An 18,065-nucleotide genomic window follows, 5' to 3' on the forward strand; every position below is an offset into this window, starting at 1 on the left:
CGTCAGGCTCTGGGCTGATGGCTCAGAGCCTGGAGCCTGTTTCCGATTCTGTGTCTCCCTCTCTCTTTGCCCCTCCCCCGTTCATGCTCTGTCTCTCTCTGTCCCAAAAATAAATAAAAACGTTGAAAAGAAAATTTTAAAAAATAAAGAGAGATCTCTCTCTTCCTCTACTGGTAAGGCCGCCCATCCTATCGGATTAGGATCCCACCCTTCTGATCCCATTTAACCTTAATTACCTCCTAAAGGCCCTATTTCCAAATACAGGGACATTGTGGTTTGGGACTTCAACATATGAATTCTCAGGGGTCACAATTCAGTCCACAGCAACTAATGTCCCATGGCAAATAAATAAGATCTGAATCTGAACCCAAACTTGACCCTGAGTCTTCCCAGCACGCTCTATTGTCGCACTAATCCACAGATGCCCCAAAGACATTGTAGGAGAGTGCAGGACTCGGAGCTGGTGGCCGTGCGCATAGGTTTAGAGGTGAAAGAGAGCTGGGCTCCAGCTCTGGGTCTTTGGGCAAACTGCTCCCCCCTCTGCAAAGTGGGGCTTCTACTAGAGCTGTTCAGGGGTGCAGGGGTACTGGCAAGATTACACAGAATGATGCTTCCACAGAGGAAGGCTCCATAGTAAGTACAATGCATACTAGGGACTCCGTCACTGATTTGTTCCAAGTGCCTTGCCCAGTACTTGTTAAACACTGCGGATGGAGTTTTTGACTGTTGTTATTGTTGGCCAGAATGCCCGGGTGTCACCATTAGAGGACTTTGTGCAAGATTCTAAACTGGGTGAGCTTGCTCCCTGCCCAAGGATAATGGTGATACCGACCATCATGGTTGGTTGGGGGATCGCAAGAGATAACCTGAGGAAGGGCTTTATCCAGCAGTGCCTCACAAGGGCTAGGCATCATAAACCACCACGAGGAAGGCTTCCTGATCCTCTCTGTGCTGAATTTGGACAGAGTGTGGCAAGGTGATGTATGGGGAGGGAACACTGTTCTGGGGGAGAAAGGAAGTTTGAGTGTTCACCCCAATCATACTCGCAAGAACAACCTGTTGCTGCTGTCTGGGCTCGCTCTCTGTGTCTGCATGGTGGTGCTGGTGGTAGCAAGGGGCTTAGAGGACAGCAGACTGGCTGCTCTCTGAAGACCCTCCCTGGCTCTCGGCATTAGAGTCTTAAGAGGAAGGCAGAAGAGGTGGGAGTGGTGGCCGGTGTAGACAACGGCATTTTTATGTGTCTTAGGAGAGGGGCTCAGGTGTGGGGCCAGCTGCTGGACTCTGGGCTGTGTGTAGTGGGGGGATCCTTCTCTCGAGGGAAGGGGCCCTCCCTGACACGGCCCCTCCCTAGGGAATTCTGGTAAATTCCCAGGGACTTTGTGCACTGCAAAATGCATGATGTTGTGCTCTGCTGTGGGAGGAGACGGGCCAGCAGTCTGTCCCATATCTACTTCTGAGGACATGGCAGTGGGTCCAGGGGACGATGCCAGGATGCTCCTGGGCTGGAGACTGAGGCCTGGATATCCCTTAACTGACCATCTGTCATAAGGCGGATGAGGCCTGGCTGAATGGGTCCCCGGGAAGCTGGTCCACATCCCGCCAGGCCCCCAGGCAGGGGTATTTTTAACCCAAAGCAGGGAGATCTATATGGGGGAAGCTCCCCCTCACTGGTAGCTGCTCTGGTAACACGCTCGCTGCCCATCTGCCTGTGCTGCCACCCCCACGTCCCTCTCCCTACCACTCCCAAAGGAATGCCAGCACCAAACAGACAGACTCTGAGTCCACTCAGGATGGAGGGGACCCTGAGGGTGGTCACAGGCAGGATGTGCAATGTCAGGGCCCTTCCAAAGATACTCTGCACTGAGCACCTCACAACAGCCTCCAGGCCCTGCCAGCTACTGCCCTCTCTCTTCTCCTGGTGCCCAGCAGGTGGTGTCTACACAGAGTGCCCACTTCCTCACTGCCCCTCACCTCCTGCCACCACTCTCCTCAGAGTACTCTCACCACAGCCACCAGTAAACTCTGTGGTCAAACCTGATGGCCACTTTCTGGGCCTTAAAATACTTGATGTGTCTTCTCCCTTTAACACAGCCCAGTCCTCCCAATCTCCAGCTTCTGTCTCTCCCAGTTTTCCTCCCATGGCTCTGACAGCCTCTCCTCCGCCTTCCCTGGGGAACCACGGGTATCTCCTTGCCTGGGGCTCTCCATGAGTCCCACATCTCAGAAGCTCCTTCAGTCAGGGCAAACAGGGGCCATTGTTGAACCCAGACCCACTCCTGACCATTGGGACATTTTACATCTCATTCTTGCCTCTCTTCTCAGTCTCTTCTCAGTCTCAGCTATCTTTGGGGGTTCTCACCTGTTTCTGTGGCTGTAGCCACCAGCTGGGTGGGAATGATCCAGACCCATAAGCCAACTTCCCATGGAGCATCTCTCCTCAGATGTTTCCTGGCAACTCAGACTCACCGTGCCTACAACTGACCTTGCCATCTGATGCCCAGTAGCTTGTCTTTCTAGTCTACTGCTGCAGTGAAGAGCTTTACCATCTACCCAAGGGTTACACATTTTAATCCCCCTCAGCCAGCTAATGACCTAACTTTGCCTCCCAAGTCCCTTGACTCTCTCCAAATATTTGATCCCCACTGTCACCCCCATACTGTAGGTCACCACCATCTCCTGTCCTGATCAGGGCCAAGTCTAGGGGGAGTGTCAACAGTGGTCATCCCTGGATGAGAAGTATTATGGGTTGAATTGTGTCCCCCCCCCCAAAAGGTTTGTTGAAGTCCTAACCCCAGCATCTATGAATGGGAAGAACAGTATGGGATGGCAGAGGCAGAGACCGGAATCAGGACGTTGCAAGCCTAAGAATGCCAAAAATTGCAGGTTGCCACCTGAATTTTGGAAGAGTCAAGGCAAGATTCTACCCAGCCTCTAAGAACAAGCGTGGCCCTGATGACACCTTGATTTTGGACTTCCAGCCTCCAGAGCTGTGAGAGAATAAAGTTCTGTTGTTTGAAACTACTCAGTTCATGATGCCTTGTTACAGCATCTCTAGGGACCTAATGGTGTGAGCTATGGGCAATCTTTATTTTCTTATTTATACTTTTCAGTATTTTAGGGATTATCGGTTGTGGAGACATAGACCTTTATGCTCAGGAAAAACATTCTTAAAAGGAAAAAAAAACCCTCACTCAGCAAGAATCCCAAGCACTCTATCGGATTTATCTCTGAGAATCAAAACTATCTACACCCACACAGCTTACTGATCACATCAGCGTGGCTTTATTATTCCACTATCTTCCTCAATACAGCTTCACTATTCCAGGAAACTTGCTCAGGAAGATAAAAGTTGCAAGTAAAAAAAGTTTATTGTTCATTTAAGGAACTTTGCAGAAAACATTTAAACAAACACCAAATTGTTCGACTTTTTAACAGATAGCATCAAATGACTGTCTACTCTCCAAGGCTCTCCAAACCCTTGTCTTGCTATGCCCAACAATCCTAAATTACTGTGTGTCACGATCCTTCAGTGTCTTAACGCACTGCCCCACTTTAGGCAGTTTCATTAGTCTTAATGGAAGACCCTGAAAACGTAGTTATAACCTATCTTTGCCTTTGCCTTTCTGAGATGTTTCTAAGACTCTGTCAAGGGAGAGCATCGCTTCCCAGGGTAATAAGGAAACTCAGCTCTGTTTTATCAGCAGGTTGATCTGGTGGTATTTTCAGGCTTTCTGCATCTAACATACCCAAAATATTGCATATCGAATGCCCTCTATGTGCAGAGACTGAGCTAAGCACTTAACATATAGTTTTAGAGTATCTGCTAAGCGAACAGTTAAAAGATAAACTGAGGCATATTAAACATTTTAAAAGTTTCTTTGAGCAGAAGTTGCTTCCAACCGGGCAGCATCCAATCTAACAGACAGGAAGGAGCTCCGAGGACCTGCACCAAAGAAAAGACTTTTATACCCAGAAGGGAGCAGGAACAAGGATGTTATATTAGGCAAAAAAGCAGGCTGGCTATTGCAAGGTTACTTTCCTTCAGGGGAGGGCGGGGATCTATCAGGCAGACTACGTAACTAGTGCTCATCAGGCGATTCCCGATTGACTAGTTTAGGATGCCATTTCTGGGAGAGCCGAGACCGTAATTGACCATAATTAAGTCTCGGTTTGGTGACATGATGGCTTGGTGTAAGTACCTCCATTTGGGGCCTGTTGTCTTGTTTTTAACAAATCCCAAGCGGCTGGAAACGATTCCCCGTTTTGTAGCTGGGGAAAGAGCCTTGCTGATGTTAAGTGGCTTGCCGGAGGCCGCACCATCAGTAAGCAGCAGAGCTGAGCAAAGCCTACTTAGCCTCTTAAGCACCCTTCTGCCTCTCCAGATTTCGTGAGATTGTGATACAAAGTACACACATTCCGGTGTCTGGCTACTTGGGGGAACTGATGGTCTTCTGCTCCCAATTACTCCAGTAATTGCCTCAAGTGGACAGAACCCGCTCCTCCTGAAAGACCTCCACGGGCAGGCTTCCTGACACGAGTCACTAAAGAGGCCATTGCCGTCACACCGGCCTCGGGCCTGGAGAAAGTTAACCAGGAGAGGCAAATGGGCTTCGGTGGAAAATAAGCAATTGTTTCAGGCATGCACATTTCCCACAAGGCCCTGGTGCCACAAGTTAGCTGTGGAGGAAGAGCCGGACCCTTTGTGCAGCGGGCTGGAGCACAACACTCCATGTTATTCTCATGCATCCTCCATTCAGATGCCACATGGTAGGATTCCACGCCAACCTGCAGACCAGATTCTTTTCTCCCCCCTCAGCAGCGAATGTACATGTTTGCTTTCAAGTAGGCAGAATTTGCCCATGGGTGGTCTTTGATTTGGAAGAAATCAACCAGAGTGGTGACTCACAAAAAAAACAAAGGTGGCTTGACTCACTCCGCTGGGGAAGGGGATGTGTGTGCAAAATTCACTTACCCAGAAGAAGAAGTTAAAGACAAAGAGTAAATACTTCAGGTAGACGAGCAGCCAGTCATCCTGCTCGGCCTTGTAATGGGCCATGGTTGCTGGGCCTGCAAAGAAGACACATGTGTTGGGGGGTGGCAGACCATGGGGAGCCACTGTCCTCCTTCCAGAGCCAGGACTCCTTACTAGCCCATCTGGCCAGGTGGGTCTGAGGCTATGGCTATGTAACCTGGAGCAAAGATCAGGGAAATCCAAAGGCTGTTGGATGCACAATACAGGTGCACTGAGAAGAATTTTCTAGACCCTTTGGATCTTGGTTTTGCCCTTTTGACCTAAGTCTAACCTACAGGTCTTCCTACAGACTTTGCACTGACCTTGCAGTGTGTTCTGATTCTCTTCTCCTGTCTCATCAGGGTTGCAGGACACAAATTTACCTGTCCTACACACACATACTCACGCACACTTGGCGTGTGTGCTTGGCCCTGGAGTCTGGCACTCTGCATTACTTGAGCGGGATCTTTTTGTGTGTAGGTGAGGCATGAGCCCCAAATCAGACAGTCCAGGCTGGAGAGAACATCAGCCTCACCCAGTCCACCCTACCTGTCCCCTGCACCTTGACTTTCCCCATGAGGAAGCAGATCAGCAGGCCTTGTTGTTTGGCAGGCAGACAAGAGCTCTGGAGTCTGACTCCCCGGGTTCAAACCCAGGTCTGTCACAAGATATGTGAGACTTTGGGTGAGTCATTCAACTGCTCATTCCTCAGCGTCCTCATCTGTACCAGAGATAATAACGATACCTACGCTGCAGGCTTGTTTGGAAGATAAAATGTGATCATCTATGTGAGGTGTTTAGCATAGTCCTCGGCACACAGTAAGAGCTCTATAAATGCTAGCTATTATTATTATATGCAGCACGGATTAGAACCCAGGACTCCAGCCCCCAAATTCCTAGCTGTTGCCCTGGAACCACGCTCCCTCTGCTTGTCCTATTGCCCACTGAGGGACTCTCTGGGAAGTGGGGTGACACACGTACAGGAGCTTCACTGTGCCTGGTAACCCCATTTGTTTCCCAGTAAGTCTGAACAACAGCCTCTGTAGCTTCCTCTTCCCCTCAGCTCCATTTCCCCCCGGGCACCCGTCCATGCTCTACCACGCACAGAGCAGTTGTTCTTTAAGAAACCGGGCCCTTGAGGGGACCTTTCTTATTCTAGAGCCATAAGCAATGGGGCACTGGTTTTGCTCATTTCCATTCTCTTTCTCCCTCATTCTCCATCTCCAGTCAGGCCCTCCCTGCTACCACCCTGCTTGCTCCTCTTCCTGGCCGGTGCTGGGCTGAGCCCACACTGTTCTTCCTAAGCTACCACTCTGCCTTTTATTTCAAGCCCATGGGCTCCTAGACAGAGAGAGGAAGAAAGAAAAGAAAAGGTGGCTGTCTTATTTGGGATTTCTATTTGCAGAACTTGAAGAAGGTAATTTAAGACTTTTAGTCTTCTGGTTAAAAAAGGACAAAACCCATTTTTCTCCAATTTTGTCTCAGAGGCAGTGTGGTGGACAAAAATATAGAAGGAGAAAAAAAGGAAGCCTACAAAAAAAAAAGGGTGAAAAATGGTGATAGATGGGGTCAGCTGGGCGACTGGAACAGGAGCTATTACACGGCCATTGTGCAGGTGGCCCTGACAAAGGAGCCTCTGGGCCACTGTGGGCCATTAGTAAATGGACAGCTTGTTTGGGCCCTGGGCTCTCCTGTCTGCATCTCTCCTCCCAACCAGGGCCTGCAGAGCCAGGCTATAGACCCTTCTCTAGACCTGTATACCAAGTGTCAGGACCCGCAAACGAAGGGGCTAGCACCCTCTAAAGGAAAACTGTATTTTTAAAAAAGGAGTTGAGGCAGAAGACAGGATTTAACAAAAAGAAACACATTTCTAACGGTAAAATTTCAGCCATTAGTGGTAGAGAAGACAGAACTGAATATATCAGGGTCAGGGGAAAAAAAAAACCTCTGGGCTCATTAATTCAACCTTCTGCAGAGGGAATGAGGAAATTAACATTCGCTAAAGTGACAAGGCTAATTGGTGGTAGCAGTTTCCTATCCCTTCCTGTTCAGGCTTCTTCCTCCACCACAGGTTCCTTTCCCCTCCTGTTCAGCTTTCTTCCTCCACCACATCCCCACTGTATGTAGGGCCCTGTTCTGGGGGTGGCAGAGGCCCCAAAGAACCAGCTTCCCAGCTTAGAGCCAGATGCTTGGATTTGAAAGCTAAACTAGTCATTTATTGGCTGTTTGACCTTGGGTAAGTTACTTACCGTCTCTGAGCTGCTAACATTTATTGAGCATTTATTATGTGCCAGGCACAGAACTAAGTGCTTTATACGTGTTATCTTGTTCCATCTTTTCAACAGCCCTAGGAAGAAGGGTAATTCCTGTTTTCAAAAGGTAAAGAAACGGAGGCTCACATAGGTTAAATAACCTATCCAAAGTCACATAGCAAGTAAGTGGCAAAGCCAGGAGAGGGTGAGGGGCATCTGACTCAGCCCAAGCTCTTACCCACTGTGCAGTGCTCTTGGGACTCAGGCTGTCAGGGGACGGGACAAAGGGACAGAGATGGCTGGTTTCCTTAATACTTGTTCTCCCCTTCTGCCTTCGGACCAGCATCCCTCAGTTTCAGTGAGCACTGGCCACCTGGAGGAGACATTTCCCAGGATTCCTTCCTGCTAGGTGCAGCCAGGATTGACTGCTGGCAAAAGGCATGGAAGCAGAAGTAGTGTACTAGATTTCTTAGATGTATCATTTTCCGGGTGTATGCTTCATGTGCATTTGAAAAAAAAAGTAGGGTGCAGAACTCTGTGTGTGTTAGGCCAAATCTGCTAACAGCACTTTTCACATCTATATCTTTACTGTATTTGTGTCTGTTGGTTCTCTGATCTGTTGAAAAGGTATACTACAGATCCCTGCTATGACCATGAATTTGTCTATCCTTCGGTTCTGTCCATTTTTGCTGCATCTATTTTGCAATTGTTTTATGGAGCGCATACAGACTTGGAGTTGTGATATCATCCTGGTAGATCGATCCCTTTGTCATTAATGAATGTCAGTCTTTATCTCTAATGATCAGAAATATCCTTAAAGTGAGGAGGGGGCATGTCTCCCTTCAGTCTTTCCTTCTTCCTGTTGGTTGGAATCCTGATGGGCTGACTACAGCTCTCGTAGCCATTTCGGGCTATGAGTTGAAAAGAGCGATCAATTTTAAAAAGCCTGGGTCTCAGACACTTTTACAGCTGTATTACCTTTCTCAGGGAAACAAGCACACACACACGTTTCCCTCCTTATCGATGCAAAAATGCTCCTTTATCCTAGGCATTCTTCTAACCCCTTCCCTAGAAGCTGCTTCCCTTCTCATTTGATAATATCTACCTGAGTCTCCATTTCCTCCCCTCCCCTGGATCCCTAAGCCACCCTCATCCTGCACTGATGCCGCTCTGGCAGAGGTGAATCCTCTCCCAGCACATGGCACTGTGGCCCAGCCCCTCCCCCTGGCTTCTGGGACCCTCACTCCTCTGTTTGCCAATCCTTCCCCTTGGGTGTCAGAAGAAGCATGGCTTCTTCCTCCTCCTCCTCCTCCCTGGGCTCATTCCCCTGCTGCCTCTTAATTGTACTCACTACCTGCCCGTAGGTATCTGTCCCCTGCCCACCATCCCTGCTGCCACTGGTCTGGTTGAGACCTCACCATCTCCTTCTTAGACTTCAGCACTAACTTCTTAACTGTCTCTGGGCGTCTCATCAGCCCCAGCCCCTCGGCCCCTGCCAAGGGACTCTTTCTGAAATGCAAGCCTCGTGAAGGATGGCCTCACTGAACACTCTCCTGTGGTTCTGCATCAGCTTCAGGACATTGATTGCCCTGAACTCGACTGCCTAGTGGCCCGGGACAGGTGGATAGGGAGGGTGAGGCAACTACCCTCCTAGGAGCGTGGACACTCCCAGCCCACCTGCCAGGTGGTTCTGGATGGGATTCCTGGCAGACAGACAGCTGCCCTGATGGACACCCCTCTCCAGGACCTTGTTTTCCTTAGTCTCCCCTGTGGTTAGCAAGTAACACGTGGGGACAGTGGCTGGGGGGTGGGGGTAGGAAAGGCCTCTCCTCCAGAGAGGAGAAAAGCAAACACGTGCCATTTGACCTGCCAGGATGGAGGAAGCAGGGTTTCAGAGCCTCCAAGACCATGTTCACAGAACTCCGAGGGGCGTCTGAGGATTTGTGGGAAATAGCTTACCTTCCTAAGTGGGTTTTATTTCTGTCTAGAGGATGGGGAATTGGACTTTGTGAGCCAATGGCAGGAGGTTTCCCTCAGGGGCCAGAGGCAGACAGTGGGGGCAGGCAAGGCAGAGATACCTTGCCGCCCGGAGGTGGTAGTCACTGTTGGTCATGGGGTCCTGGACTAGCCTGAGTACAAAGAAGAGGTGACCGTACCTCCTGGAGCCCTGCTCCAGCCAAGCTGATCTCTTCTTTGGCCTCTTACAAGACCTGCTGCCCCTCCCTCCAGCCTTGGCCCCACTGTGCCCTGCATCTGGAGTCCTGGCTCCTTGCTGCCCTCCCACATGCTCCAGGCTCAGCGGGGTCCCCCCTCCCTGAAGATGGACATCTCTACCTTCCCTCCTGAGACCAGTGCCCAGTGATGGCAGCAACTAGTTTGAGTCTTTTTCAGTGCCTTTTTTTTAATGTTTTCCTACTTATTTTTAAGAGACAGAGCACAAGCAGGGGAGGGGCAGAGAGAGAGGGAGACCCAGAAACTGAAGCACGCTGCAGGCTCCAAGCTGTCAGCACAGAGCCCAACATAGGGCTCGAACTCACGAACCTTGAGATCATGACCTGAGCTAAAGTCAGATGCTCGACAGACTAAGCCACCCAGATGCCCCTTTACAGTGCCTTCTTAATCTTTTAACAAGCTGACTGGCTGGGCCCTGGTGTATCGGCTGAACCTGCTGAGACTGGGCAGCTGAGCCACCCACAGAGGCAGGACACTTCTCCTGCCTCTGCCCCTTCCTTGCTGCCTGCACTTTGGTGGGTTGCATCCCCTCTTGGCTGTATGTTTTCCTACCCATAAAGCAGGCAAGTGTCAGGAAGCCACAAGGCAGGCAAGTAGGTAGCTAATGATCTAATGTGCCCATGACTGAGGGAGGGATTTTTCAGAATATTGGACTTTCAGTGCTAAACCTGGACCACCCCCAGCAAGTCAGGATGTCAGGTCACCCTACTCCCAGATGCTGTTGCTGGTCTGAGGGCCACTTTGGATCAGTGTTCTTTAAAGCCCCTACGAGTTCTGGAAGTCCATACCCCTGCACTAAGACCATCCTTTGCATCTGAATAGACATAGCTGAGTGGGTACGGGTGGAGCGCGGGGTGGGCACACCCTCTCACACAAAATCCACATTTAGGATGTGTTCCCGTTGAGATGTCAGAGACTTCCCAGACAGCCTGCTAATGCAGCTTCAGGGTGCCTGTCCCTCCAGGCCCAGGCTCTGAGTACAGAACAAAGCTGGCATTCAAGGGCAGCCAGAGGCCTGGGGGCTGCTAATAGCATAGTCAGGACCCACACCACAGGATTCTCAGAAAAGCAACCGCAAATGCCTTGATGGTGAAGTGACAGATTTGGGGGACTTTCATCAGGCCGGATGTGTAACGTCCCAGGCCACGAGAACTGGGGATTATTATCTCTTCTACTGCCAGCCCCCCAAGTGAATGAGTCTCAAAGTGTAGAGAGGATGAGAGATATGTACAAAGAGCCCAGTGGGCTGGCCAAATGTGTGGGAACTCACGCTGTGCAGGGCAAGGCTCAGCCAGGGCGAGCACCAGAGTGGGGGGCAGAATGGATCCCCTGGGTGGTGGGTGAGGGAAGAGCTGAGTCCTTTAATGGTGAGGGGCAGCAGGAGGTGTGGAGTGCTTGGGGGCAGACTGTACAAATCCCAGGTAAGTGCGAAGGCACTGTTGGTCCCTGGGCCAGCTGCATCCTTCAATCATTCAACAAACGTGCACTGAGTCTCCACTATGTGCCAAGAGCTGTACTCAGAATCACTGGAGTTAGTCCGGGGGTGGGGCACAGGCATGTAGATCACCTCTACACCCTGAGGGTGGCACAGAGGAAGTGGCAGTAATTCTGCCACAATGGGATGGGCAGGTGAGAGGGGCATTTAATCTGGTCTTTGAGAACCAGTAGAGTCCCTGCAGGCAGAACAGGAAGGAAGGCTGCTCAGGCAGAGAGGATGCTGTGAGCAGAGGCCTGGAGGTATGGCTGGGCACTGTGGCTGCAGAAAGGCCAGCAAATCAGGTTAGGGGCCTGGGGACAATCTTGCTGGCCACACTTAGTTGTGACTTTTCCCATTTCCCTATACTCTCTACTCCTGGGATGTCAGGGGCCTCTTCTCTGCTCCCATTCACAAAAGCTCATGTTTGGGGGTGCCTTGACTCTTCATTCCTAAGGGGTGAGCACCTCATATCTGAGGTCAGGGAGGGGGCTCCCGGGGAGCTTAGTGATTCTAAAATAAAAACAAAACCAGTGTGTGTTTGCTATGGAAAAACCAGACCCCACCCCACCCCTACCCCTTCCTCTAAGTAAGTGCCAGTTTCCACTTCTGGGTTCTTGGCCAACGAGTGACCATGCCTGCATGATGGGCAAAAACAATTGGAAAGGAAAAAAAACAATCTAAGTGGTTGCATTTATAACTTAATGTGGGCTCCTAATAAAGCTGGTTGCAGCCCTGCATAGCGTGATTCCTTCCCCTGCATAGACAGCTTTGTCCTTCTTTGTCTTTTCCTTCTCTCTTGTAATTTCCACTTGCCTGACCCATTCCTGGTGGGTGGAAAGTCCCTCTGAAGCAGCCAGGAAAGTGGGATTTTCTCCGACCTTCCAAATGGGTCAGCTGAAAAGTGCCAAAAGGATCCCTGGGGCGGGGATGGGGAAGGAACTAGTGGTGGGGGTGATCACACTGTGGCCAAAGTCACAGTGCAGATGAGTGGCAGGGCAGGGACCTGGTCTCCTATCTCCACGGCCACCAACAAATTTTGATTGACTGATATAATAATAATAATAATAATTATTATTATTATTATTATAATTATAAATTTCCTAAATGCTAACCACATGCTAGACAACTGAGCTAAGTGCTATATGTGCAGTAATTTACTACTTAAAACTATCCCATAATGGTGTGACTATCCCTCTTCCAGAAGAGGAAGGCACAGAACTGGGAAGTGGAGAGACATAGGCAGAGTGGGTGCAGATGTTTTACTTTTATCTGGGCGGTTCCAGTTCTGGCTTCTGGTAACTTCTCTCAGCTTGGTGGCCTCTGGTAGGAGCTAAAAATGAGGGAAGCTTCCAGGGGCCAAGACCCCAGGCAGGGGCCGCAGGAGGAGGTGGTGGGGCCAGTGTTCCTGGGTCGGGAGAAGCAGCTGTCACTATCAAGATACCAAACTGCTTAGGGGAACCCTCTGGGGGGGCCCACCTTCTTCTCCCTGGTCCTCCGTCTCCTCAACTTTGAGGCTGGGGATCTAGCAGCTGCTAGTGCTACCATGAGGCATGGGCTGGCCTGGGGCCTCTAGAGGGGCTACTGCCGGTGTTTCATTTATATCACCGTATTTGTTGTGTGCAGGTAAATGAATGTGGGCAACTTTTCTGGACCAAACTTAAGGTTTGATTGCTAACTATAGTGCCATGTGGATGGTGCTGTAGGTGGAACCTGAATTAAAATCCTAGCACCAAGAAGTCTTAGTCTTTATGCTCTGAGAGATATGTTTTCCTAAGTACATGGGTTATTTTTTACTTCATTTGAAAGTGCCAACATGCATTACATGGATCAGACAGGGCTCCACTCATAACCTGAGGCAAACGGTTTGGCTTTTTCCTTGTTCTCCACGTTTATACATAAACAGAGTTTTTGGACTCTGTGTGTAGATAGGTGTCATCCTTTGCTATGTGTTTCCTGCGTCTATTTGTAAACTGCAGCCTGACCCATGAAATGAGGACCTCCTTAGTGCTTCTGAGAAGAGTCAATGAGCAAATAAAAATAGTACTAGTCAGCAGTTTAGATGACTGGGTGTGAATACCAGCTGTTACCTACAGCAGTGTGACTCTGGGCCCCAGCTTCCTCCTCTGTAAAATGGACCTGATGCTAGTCCAGCTTTGTCTCCCTTGCAGGGTGGCTGTGAGGATCCAACAGGATGGTGAATTCAAAAGAACTGTGTGCACTGTAATTTTACAGCCTCAGTGCCACCCAAGAGCAAAGGAATTATTACAACCAACTCCCTGAGAGCTTCTCAATGAAGGACAATGTATGGGTAACCCTATAGAATATATCAGCCAGAGACCAGGTCTCTGATAGCCGGAGACAGAGTTTCACAGTTTCTGTACCTAAACCCATCCACCTGCTAGTAGACTCTACGTAGACGACTGTGACAGGAGACCCTGTTCCCAGGTGACATGAGGAACCCACTACAGAAAAGTCAGGACCTAACTTTAACAGAGTAGATTGATTCTGACAGGAAAGTCACTTTAAAAGAAGGGGGATACAAATATTAATACGATTTAACTAAGGTTAATGTTAAGATAAGCCTCAAAATCATGAGAACCTACCAAATAACCAGTGATGGAAGGAGACAGGGTAAGAATGATAGAGAATTACGTTCTCTGTAGAAGTATAGAGGAATCAATTTGGGATTATAAATTGGAAGGCTACGGATAGTTGTAGGGGACCTTTCCCAAAGGTGATCCTGGAAACAGCCCATTGACACCAGACCAGTTCCCTGGGTTTCCACTTGCCAAGGTTAAGTCTGAACTTATGAAAATATATTGAGATATTATTTTTCCTCGTCTTCTTTTATCATTCACCAACATCTTACTTTCTAAGCTCTGTTTTACCCAACGTGTCCCGAAAATGCAATTTTTATATAAGCTCCTGATGGATGGGTTTGCTGAAGGTCAATGCTCCTACATTGACCACCTGAAATTTTCAGTTTGAAAGTATGACAAAAATCACTTTAGTTAGAGAAGTCTTTCTTAGAAGGCAGATATAGTTAAATGTTATTCCTTATTTGTATTTTAGTGAATTTGTTGTATCGATGATTTCCTATTTTTCTAAACTTAAAATGGAAGTTTAACAAATATAAAGTGCAGAGATCTTAGTTGTACAGCCTTTTGATCTTTTTCAAGGTGCATACATACATTGAAGGCTATGTATTTCCCACTGAGTACTGCTTTGGCTGCTTTCTGCACATTTACACGTGTGGTAATTTCAGTATTTTAAAAAAAATATTTATTTATTTATTTTGAGAGAGAGAGCACGAGACAGGGAGAGGCAGAAAGAGAGGGAGAGAGAGAATTCCAAGCAGTCTCTGTGCCATCAGTGCAGAGCCCGATGTGGGGCTCAAACTCACCAACTGAGATCATGACCTGAGCTCATCACTGGTGTTGCTGGTCTGGGCTTTCATCAGGCTTTGAGGAAAGAAAAAAAAAAATCGCCTCCACCCAGAGTCAATTTCTCTGTCCAAGCTTTGGTACGTGGAGCACTGAGACACCTCCTGAGAAGCCTCTCATAGCAAGGATGGATGGTCAGAGGTGGCCCACTCAGGGTAACCTCAGGATCTACAGGGTAAAGAGCAAGGGCAGGAGGAAGGCCCCAGAGCCCAGGGTGTTGGGGTTCAGGGGGGTGACAACAACAGGGCAGCCACATCACTCAACTCCAGGGGGAGATGTACACATCAGAGGCCCCGTGAGCGGCTGCCCCTGGAGTTGTGCACTGCACGGCACGGTCTAGGCAGGTGCACGCAGCTGCCTTGTCAAGCTCATTTCTTCCTTCTCTGTCTCATTCCTTGCCAAGACTTGGTGCCTCGGGTGAAATCTTGACTTTTACTGGAAGTTTACAAATAGGGACTGGGTAGCACAATATATAGTGGGTGAGCAAATAAGATAGGTGTGTGTCTAAGGGGTGGGGCTGCCCAAACCCACTGGGGGTGGGCAGACATTTGGGGGCTGGTACAACTGACAACCCCCCACCCCCATATACCTTTTTAAACATATAAGCCTTAACTTTGATCTGCAGGTAGATATCCCCCTCTCTTCTGGAGGATAGTGGATTAAAACTGATTGCAGATAAGCCCAGGCTGCTAGTGGTTTATCAAAAGTTGTTCTCTCCTCCTCCCATCATAATGGAGTTGCAGGTGGGTACAGGGACACCTAACTAGCAACCACATTTCCCAGACCTCTCAGCAGCTAGATCTGGCTGAGTACTAGTCCTTGACAACGGAATGTGAGCGGAAGTGCCACTTCCAGGCTTGCTCCTACACATCTCTACAATCTGTCCCCTGAGAGCAGGACCACAGATGTGCCCGAAATCTAGCTTCCACCACACAAGGACAGCACCCCAGAGCACTGCTTCTCTAACTTTCAGGCACATTAGAATCACCTGGAGGGCGTTCACAGTCACAGGTAGTTCGGCTCCAGCCCCAGAGATTCTGACCCAGTAGATCTGGGGTAGTGCCGGAGAATTTGCTTTTCCAACAAATTTCTGGGGGATACTGATGCTGCTGGTGTGGGGACTGCCCTGGAGACCACACACTGCCCTTAGGGATGGTAGAGAAATAAGAGAGCAGGAACCTGGATCCACGTATGACTATGTGGAGCACAACAGCTTGTCTGCCCTGGACTGTTACAAGAAAGAAAAAGAAACTTTTTTGTCCTGTTGGGTCTCGAACTGAATCATATCTCCAGGAGTCAGAGTCTTCTCTGCACAATGTCCCACTCAAACAGAAGGCAAAAATAGGTCCTCTGTAGCTCCATCTGTAAGGGCAACAGGTTGGTCCTGACCTAGACCGGTGCACAGAGCCAGGATACAACCGAGGGTGGGAGGCTCCGAAGCCCAATCTGGTTGCCACACATGCTACCTCCCAAGTCCTACGATAACGTGCATCCTGTCTCCTCAAGTTATTGCCAGACCCTTCTTCTCCTGGCCACCAAGGCCTGAAGCTTCATTTCCCCGTCTGGTCGTTCTGCAGCCTACCACAGTCTGGCTGCCCCTACCACTCTACTCAACCCAAAGTCACTTCTTTTTTTTTTTTTTTTTTTTTTAAAGTTTTATTTATTTATTTTGAGAGAGGGAGGGAGGGAGAGAAAGAGAATCCCAAGCAGGCTCCACACTGTCAGCACAGAGCCTAACATGGGGCTCGGACTCGCAAACTGTGAGGTCATGACCTGAGCTGAAATCAAGAGTCAGACACTCAACTGACTGAGCCACCCAGGTGCCCAGTGTCTCTTCTTTTCAACCCCACTCACGCCCAGCTCCACCTACGTCTCACAAGCTGATGACTCTCAGGAGCCTACTGAGGCTTAGGCTCACTCATGTGGCCACGAGTCCCTGACTGCTAGCCTGTCTAAAACTAGGCCAGGATGTCCCCCACAAACCCAGCCATCCTGCGTCCCTAAGCGTAGTGACGTTCCCACCCTCCCGCCACCCAGTGCACTATCTTCAGGATTATGTCCCACTTCTCCCTCTTTTTCAGTGTCACCACCTCCCACCCCAACACATACTACTTCACCAAGCTGTCCCCCTTCTGCAGGCTCCTCCATCAACTCTTAGGAATCGATTCATTCTGATCTTCTCACTGTTACCGCCCCACTGCAGGCCTACCCTTTGTCTACTGTTGCAGTGGTCAGGGTGGTGGTTCACGTATCTGTGTTCCCTTCTGAGATTAATTAATCGGTCTATTCATTCACTGAACATTTGAGGCCTTGCTATGTGATGCAATGGGCCAGAGATCAAAGAGCTCACAGCTGGGGAGACAGCCACATCCACATCATCCAACACTATGCACGGAGTTCAGAGAGAGAAAAGTCTGTCCAGGTGTGCAGAGGAGGAACTACTGGCGAGAGTTCAAGGACAAGTGGAAATTCAGCAAAGATGGTGACAAAGCAGCCATTTGCCAGGCTCAAGATTCTGGACTTCATTATGAAAGCAATGGGCACCACTGGACCCTCTGGTCCAGGGAATGACAGAATTAGAGTCACTACTTATGAGGTTAGAGTAAATAAACCCAAATGGTTTCACAGGTTATAAACCAGATCCTGGGGTTGGGAAACAAGCATTCCTTTAAATGAATTTTAAAATCCCCCACGGAGCCCAGGCATCTGAAGGGAGAACCAAGCCTGTGTCTGGTTGATTTGCGGTGGCTCTGTAAGGCCGCGGTGGAAAGGATGTCGTCTAAGACAGTCAAGGGTAGGCCAGGCCGGCTCCTTGTCAGTCCAAGGCAGTTGGGCCAGGCTGCCTCACTGCACCCACCAGTGAACCAGGCTAGGGGAGCAGAGGAGCCGATGGTGAAGCAAAACCCTAAACCCAATAAGGAAAATCACTGCCTCTCTCCACAAACACCACAGGGTTTTAATTTTGACACATTAGGTCTCAGAAACACCTTCAAAAATTAAAAATGCATTGCCTAATATGCATTGCACTGCTCCCTCTAAAAACCAGCTTCATTATAGTGAAGAATACAGCCTATAATTTTTCCCATACTCTGAGATGGATCTGTATTATAATTTCCCCAGTCTTTGTGAACGAATGGATGTAGGACTTCCACCCGGAAAGAGCTGCTCTTTTCATCACCCACGTGGAGACATGTTCTTGAGGCTCTGTCCTGGCAGGGGCTGCTTGGTCATCACCCTCTATGGGAAGGCTGACACTTGGCATGAGGGGGATTTGGCTGGGGAGAGTGTGTGTTCCTGGAGCCTAGGGGGGGACAGGCATGAAGGGCAGTCCTCTTTTCCCATGACTCCCAAACAAAGGGGGAACTGCCAAAGGGATGCTAGGAATGTCTGCTGATGGTATTTACGAGGTGGGGGGATGGCAGACAGGCAGAAGCCCAGGTGTGTGGGGAGGGGGAGTTTAATTCAGGATTTCCCGCACTACTTGCCAGCACCTTGGACAGCACCTGCCTGTCTCTGTGCCTCAGTTTCTTTATGATGAACTTGGTGTTCTAGCAGTACATGCTTTCAAACAAGTTTGTATGTAGAACCTAACATATAAAACAGATAAGGTGTGTAGCTTTTCTGGCTGAAGGGGTGTGCTAAGTCCCCTT

At 49.3% G+C, this 18,065-nt stretch overlaps 1 protein-coding gene across 2 annotated transcripts in view; it reads right to left on the bottom strand.

Moving 5' to 3' along the window:
- TSPAN11 (tetraspanin 11) overlaps positions 1-18,065 on the bottom strand; it is a 72,739-nt gene that overhangs the window by 39,928 nt on the left and 14,746 nt on the right. For both annotated transcript variants that reach the window (XM_047868324.1, XM_047868325.1), the window contains exon 2: positions 4,973-5,067. In XM_047868324.1, the coding sequence (XP_047724280.1) occupies positions 4,973-5,056 (84 nt within the window). In that variant the 5' untranslated portion in view covers positions 5,057-5,067. The remainder of the gene's footprint in view (positions 1-4,972; positions 5,068-18,065) is intronic.

Source organism: Prionailurus viverrinus, chromosome B4 (genome assembly GCF_022837055.1).
Source record: "Prionailurus viverrinus isolate Anna chromosome B4, UM_Priviv_1.0, whole genome shotgun sequence".
NCBI lineage: Eukaryota > Metazoa > Chordata > Mammalia > Carnivora > Felidae > Prionailurus > Prionailurus viverrinus.